The sequence below is a fragment of the Notothenia coriiceps genome, unplaced genomic scaffold (genome assembly GCF_000735185.1).
Source record: "Notothenia coriiceps isolate Sejong01 unplaced genomic scaffold, NC01 NC01_scaffold00031476, whole genome shotgun sequence".
Lineage (NCBI taxonomy): Eukaryota > Metazoa > Chordata > Actinopteri > Perciformes > Nototheniidae > Notothenia > Notothenia coriiceps.
The window spans coordinates 1-6551 of NW_011364177.1; the positions used below are offsets into that span (position 1 = coordinate 1).

The 6551-nt window shown below is 39.4% G+C and overlaps 1 protein-coding gene and 1 long non-coding RNA gene across 2 annotated transcripts; one reads left to right on the plus strand and one right to left on the minus strand.

Annotated features, from left to right (window-relative positions):
- Nucleotides 1-179: 179 nt before the first annotated feature.
- On the minus strand, nt 180-3304 carry LOC104959995 (Golgi to ER traffic protein 4 homolog). The gene is made up of 4 exons (XM_010787920.1): nt 3120-3304; nt 1464-1542; nt 506-587; nt 180-397 (listed from the first exon to the last, which is right to left on the minus strand). Exons 1-4 carry the CDS (start codon nt 3257-3259, stop codon nt 195-197), a joined length of 504 nt encoding a protein of 167 aa, XP_010786222.1. The 5' UTR covers nt 3260-3304; the 3' UTR covers nt 180-194.
- On the plus strand, nt 1748-3275 carry LOC104959994 (uncharacterized). The gene is made up of 3 exons (XR_799943.1): nt 1748-1948; nt 2943-3108; nt 3188-3275. It is a non-coding gene; the product is annotated as an uncharacterized lncRNA (long non-coding RNA).
- Nucleotides 3305-6551: the final 3247 nt, after the last annotated feature.

Sequence of the window (6551 nt, forward strand, 5' to 3'; positions counted from 1 at the left end):
TTAGTCAACTTGCGGCTTACAGTATATAGACTTTTTGCACTACTTTGTATTTTATCATACATGTTGCATCGTTGGAGGAGCTCAGGTCAGAAGAATTTCATTGCCATTTCTACACTAGCTTTGTGCATATGACGATAAAAACCTTCTTTGAATCTATTGTATACCGTTTAGTTCAAAATGTATTCTGACTTGTGTCAAACATGAGTTATAACCCTGTACACTGGGTCACATTGCTGATCCATGTTACCTTTCCACAGAGTGACAGCCAGCAGCTGGTGTAGTTTTGGGTGTCCCAGTTTGCCGGGCCCTCCTGTGGACCATTTCAAGGCTCTGGACACAAACGCTACCCTCTCCGGAGAGTTCGGCTCCATCCGGCTGAACAGCTTCGCCAGGCATTCTGCTCAACACACACATAATAAAACTCTCACCGTAAACATCTCGAAGCAAAGGGATTATTTTAGGTGTATTTGAAATATTTAAAAAAAAGTTCAAAGCTGCCACTTACCTAATAGTTCATCTTCAACTTTTACCTCAGATTTCTCAAACACCTCGAGCACCAGCATGGACAGGTCTGCTGCGCTGTTTTGCTGGAGAAACACAAGTTAAGAATTTAATAAACTTTGCACAAGAGCCAGAGGGGACAGGAGAAGAAGCTTAATACATCTTTCCATTATGAATGTATCACTATCTTTACATCCACAGTAAAAACAGATTTGATTAAGGCCTAACATCTGAAACCGTGTGTGTGGCAGCGTTTCTGCCAGAGGGCGTCTTGCCGTCATTTATCACCCTTTCAGCTCGGAGCGCCCTGAACTCGAGCCGAGGGCGTCCAAAAAAATAAATAATTTGAGAGAAGATCCGAGTTTTTATCGCTTGAAATGACGAAAAGGAAAAAGGACAAGGACATCCCTCTGTTGGAGGGGCAAAGGAGTCTGGTGGGATTCTTTTCGCCGCCAGCAAAGTGCGTTCCTGTGACGGAAAGTGTACTGCCGACGAGCCTTGACGGGGGGTGCTAGTGGAGCACGCGCGTGAACTGCGAGCGCCGGAGCCTCGCAGCGGTGAAACCAGCGCTCCGTGGTAAACCGTGGTAAACCGTGGTAACATGAAGAGCCGTTTGGGAGCCGGCTCTTCTTAGTGAGCCGAGCCAAATGATCCGATTCACTAAAAAGAGCCGGAATTCCCATCAAAAAGTGATAGTATCTATAAAGGGACGGCTCAATTCTAAATTCAAGTCACGTGACACGACGTGACGTCACCAGTAATAATCTGATATGCCTACTCTGGTATTAAAGTCAAACTAAAGTAGATAGTAAAAACAGTGGCCCAACAAACTTTGAAACATAACATTTTCATCAACCTATCAGGGGGCGTGTCCACGAACATGGGCACACTAATCTAACACTTGAAACAGGTTGAAACAAACCTGTTGTGGCCGGCTAATTGAATGTAACATCTAAATGTACCTGGTTATGGCTGAAGAAGAGTAGAGCTCCATTGTACATCAGCTCCCTGGCCTCAGCATGTTTTGCCTGTGACATGTACCTGATGAAGGGAAAGCACAACATGCTGTTATTATCTTACATCTGCTTTTCAAAACAGTCACACGCTTAGTTTGCATCACTCAAGAACCTTCCCGCATGGGGGTGAAAGATAAGAACCATGCTGTGGGTTTAGCTTGAGGGACCAAACATGGTGTCATTGTGAACTTTGCAAATAAGTACAACAACAACTTGTTGGGCCAATTGAAGCATTTTTTTTTTTTTTTAGACGAACCAAGTTACATTTAGGAAATGATTTACAGGAGATAACATTGGAATTGAAACTGTTGGTCAAGGGAAGGAAAATGACCAGCAGAAGGGAACACACTCACTATTTGATATGGCGAGGGATATGTTTGGATTGAATTTAATTCAGAACAGATCACCTTATTTAGTTTACTATGCTCCAGGTAAATATCAGTTTGGCAGCATTACTTATACATTTATTACGACAAACTGCTGTTTCTATCACTTTATTGATATATATGTGCGTGTGTGAATGTTCTTTAATTAATGGAAATAGGCAGACACTGGGTTTTGACAAGAATTATCCTACAACATGTGTCCAGCTGTCATGAGATCGTAATAAGATAAGATATAGACTTTTTCAGCCCAGCAGCATGTTAGGCATTGCACATATTAAAAAAAAAAGTAGAAAATACACCAACAACAACATCTCAAATTAGAAAATAAAACAGAACTGATATTTAAAATATATATATAAGTTGATCGTAAATGAAACAAATGTATTCTGAGACAGAACATGCAGTTCAGCTTATATTTTTAAAATGTATTATGCTAGTTTTTATCTTATATGTTTGTCTGTATGTATCGTTTCTTAATATTAAGGTGTGGAGAGCTGAACGTAAACTAATTCACTGTTCTGTGCAACTGCCCAATTATACTTTATATATATGACAATACATATGTTGAATAACTAGCTGTACAGAATAAATACATTAGGTAAACAGCAGAAAAAAACATCTTTTTAAATGGTCTTTTAATCTATATTTTAATATCGTTTTATTATTGTATAGGTTTTTATTTAGCGTATTGGTTTTGCCTTCCTTTATCTTACCGAGAGCGATCATGATTTTATTATATTGTGTTTTATTTTTTATAAAGATTTATGGGTAGCACCTCTTAGCTCAGACTGCGGTGGTGCATAAGGTGGCTAAATGGCTACATGCTAACGCAGCTGGACAGCCTAAATAAGAAAACTACAACGGTTATGTTCTCTTGATGTACATGTAAAGTATGTTTTCTAATAACCCAAACACACAGAACCTCTGACTGTCTTGTTTTAGCAGTCTAGCTAACTCGGTTTTGGCCATTTATGTGTTGCTAAAACACGTAGCTAGCTCGCTAACTAGCATTCCCATTTTGTGGATCTTTGATTGACAGCAAAGCTTGTCCACACAAACAGTCGGTCCAACGAGAGTGGGTGGGTCCGCGGTGAGATTCAACCAATCACGAACCGACAGGCGCACCAGCAAGGTTGACAGTGGAAGGATCTGGAACAGGCAGGCCCTGAAAAGGCAACTGACAGTTTTAACTGCACATACAAAACGTAAGTCTTACCTAAAAAATAAAGTCCTGTACATCTGGTGTGCTTCATAGTAATCCCCCTTTTCTACGCTGGCTCTCAGTTTTCCTTCCACCCTCTGTACTCCTCCACGGTTTCTGGCACTGGAGCCCCGCAGAGACTCCGGCTCCGACATCGCTGCAAATGTTGACAGTGTGGGGAAGCGGAAAAGCTTTTAATAAAAAGGACCCTCCTCGCTTTCCGTAGCCGGCGTGTTGTGATTATTTGTGGTTGGGAAATAGTGAACACCAAAAATAACAAACTAATCATTAAAAATACAAACTTAGAAAAAGTACAACTCCAGGATAGAATCATTTATAGTTTAAAGGTGGTAGAATAGATACAGATTTTTTTTATTTGTAGTTCTTTTTTTTTTTAGGGAAGGGTCATATTCATTAAAAGACGTGTTTTGAACATGTTTACCAAGAATTAAAAAAATATGAATAAAAATGCAATCAAAAATAATTGTGTACATAACATCTTTGTTTATTTAATGTAATTTGTTGTATTACATTATATGTCTACCACTCTACAAAATATATGATGTTTATATAAGTTCTTGCATAAAAACATTTGTTATAAAATAGTGAACAACACGACCTCAGTCCAAGAAACCCTGTGACACCCTGAAGGCAGCATGGGCAGGGCCGTCCCTCCCTAAAGGCCGATCATGCACATGCAGGCTGCATGGGGCCTCACATTGCGCAGGGGGGCTCGCGCAGGGGACCTCGCCTTATGAGCTCGGCTTGTGCGCAGTTCTCCGCGCACAACATAACATTTTCATTGCAGGACTTTTACTGTAACAGAGTATTCCTACACTCTGGTACTTTTACTCAAAAACAAGATCTGAGTACTACCAATTAACTTCTTAATAAAGCTACTTGGTGGTTGGTTGAACATCGCAATAATGGTCATGATCACGTGGTTTTTATGAGGTTCGTTCAAGTTGTCTTTTCCTCTGCTCTGCCTTAGGTTCAGGGAAATATGGGTTCAGCGAGTCAGTTCATGCCCTCAAACATCTCATCCAAAATTACACAATATCCTGTCCTGGAGGCAATTCCATGAATATAACTCAGGATTTAAGGCTATTCTGCAGAATGAGAGTCGCAAGATGAGCATCTGATTGCGACAATGTCTTCTTTTCACTGGTCTGAAGAGGTTGTGTATATCTTCACAAGTGTGTGTGCACAAGTTTGAGTTTGTGGCAAGGGCCCAAGAAAAAGATTTACGGCAAGTTTCACAATCATGTTACGCTGCTGCTTGTAGACAAACAAAACCAACCTTTTGCTGGATTCACAACTCTAATCAAAATATTGTTAACACTGATGAAGACTAACCCTACTGGCAATTTCATTACTTAATACAAAATCACTTAATTGATTCATATAGTATAGTATATTCATATAGATATGATCATATGTGTCACCTAAAATAAGTTTTACATGAAAAATAGCTCATTCTGCTGCTGCAAATGTTTGTTTTTGAATTAATGTAAACATCAACTTCACCCTCACCATACAATTGTATATTGTATAAAACCAAGATATTGAGGCATTTGCAGTTATTTTTCTTCACACATATGACTGCTAAATAGGCTACTTAAAAAATGAACACTCAAATAAGAATAAAAGATTGTACAAAGGCAGATTTTAATAACTTATTATTTCATTCCATATTATTTCAACAATGTGAATGAGTGATATTTGTTGACTTTACTGAATAAAAGTCTCAAAACCAACCAAATAATTCATGCTTGATTAATCATTGTTGTTGATATTGAAGCTGCAGGTTCATGTAAGATTTTCCAACATTGTGTCCTAAACCTAAGAAGGTTTTGAAAGATGGAGCACTTAAAAAGGGAAAAATGGAAGAAACCTCTTGGATAGGAGGGATAGCTTTTCTAGGACGGACAGACGTGCAATAGATGTGGTGTGTAAAGATAATACATTTACAACACACAGTCCTAATGCAAGAAAATATCATAGGCTATGTCTATATATAAGAAGAAGATGGATCCAGGTGGATGTCAACAATCCTCTGAGGAAGTCTTTTGTTGTGCACTTTGTGAATTACCAAAAATATACAAGACATATGGATAACAACAGAAAATGTGTGACGTAGACTTCAAACTCCCTCGGTGCGCTGGGAATGTTTCTGATGATTGATTGGCTCTTAGTGATGTGACCCAGAGTCAGAGAGTTTTTTTTTCATGTGATTGGAATCCTAGGAGTAATAGATTTGACTTCCTACCTGAATCACTCGTCTCTGATTTTTTTTAAACCACCTGCTGAATATTATATCCAAAATTCCGTCAGTTGTCTGCTGGGACCACTACGTATCGGACGTCCAATGATGTAACACCCTCGCCCCTGCATGGACACAATGAAAAGTTAAGAAGAAAATAAGTTCCACTCTAAATCACATGCACGATGGAGGGAGATAAAGATGGCTCCATCTTGAGACTCCAATGCGATATTCGGCGTGTTTGGAGGAAGCAACATCACTATGGGCTCAGAACAGTCTCATAATACACACATGCACACAGAAGGATTCACACTTGTATTTCATGATCCGCAAAAGGATTCACACTTGTATTTCCGGATCCACACTTGTGTTTTTCAATGCACACACAAATGTGTTCCGTTTCATATACATGTAAATAAAATCCAAACACAGAAAAAAGTTTTACATGTATTTTCTATCCACACATATTTGTTTTCCGTTTAAAACCTCTGAACCTGCAAACACAAACCGCTTTCTGTGCATGGGTCGCTGTGCATTCGTGTGTGGGTTTTTTGACACTCCCCTGACGCTAGACCCGTAGTTGTAATTTCTCTCATCTATAGCCAATCAGATGTCTCCTCCAGTCTAAGCCAATCACATGAGCGCGCTTTTGCGCAGTCCGGTCAGCTCGCTAAACAGAGGGCGGAGCTTCAGGTGATCATGCAGAGCTGCGTGTCTCCGTCAGACTCATCAGCTGATCTCTCTCTCTCTCGCGTCCGGTTACACTTCACTCGCGTTTATGTCCGTTATGTCCGTTATTATGTTTATGTCATACATCACACGCTGTCTCAATGTCTGCAACTCATCCCAATATGCCCTCATTGTAAAACATCCGTGTGCCAGACCTGAGGAACAGCCAAGAAGAAGGTTCAGACATTTTAATTTGACTTACAAGGAAAACCTTAACATGTTTACAAGAAATGATTGTAGCAGACAGTTAAGTGAAAGTCAACTTTATTGTCAATCTTTCAGTTTGTGTGTACAGACAGAGAGATCTAAATACCGTTTCCCACATCCCGAATACAAAAATACAAATATGAAAATATGTATAAAAATATGTATATCCTATATACCCAATCAAAAGACACATTTATACATACGCACGCATTAAGACATAAATAAAAGCACAACAATCAATATGTACA

What these genes read in the sequence shown, in the direction of transcription:
- LOC104959995 (XM_010787920.1), bottom strand. Translation starts at nt 3,259, where the DNA reads ATGTCGGAGCCGGAGTCTCTGCGGGGCTCCAGTGCCAGAAACCGTGGA. An exon ending in TCTTCTTCAGCCATAACCAG is followed by an intron (nt 588 to 1,463) that starts GTACATTTAGAT and finishes GTGTTTCTCCAG; the next exon opens with CAAAACAGCGCAGCAGACCT. An exon ending in AGTTGAAGATGAACTATTAG is followed by an intron (nt 398 to 505) that starts GTAAGTGGCAGC and finishes TGTGTTGAGCAG; the next exon opens with AATGCCTGGCGAAGCTGTTC.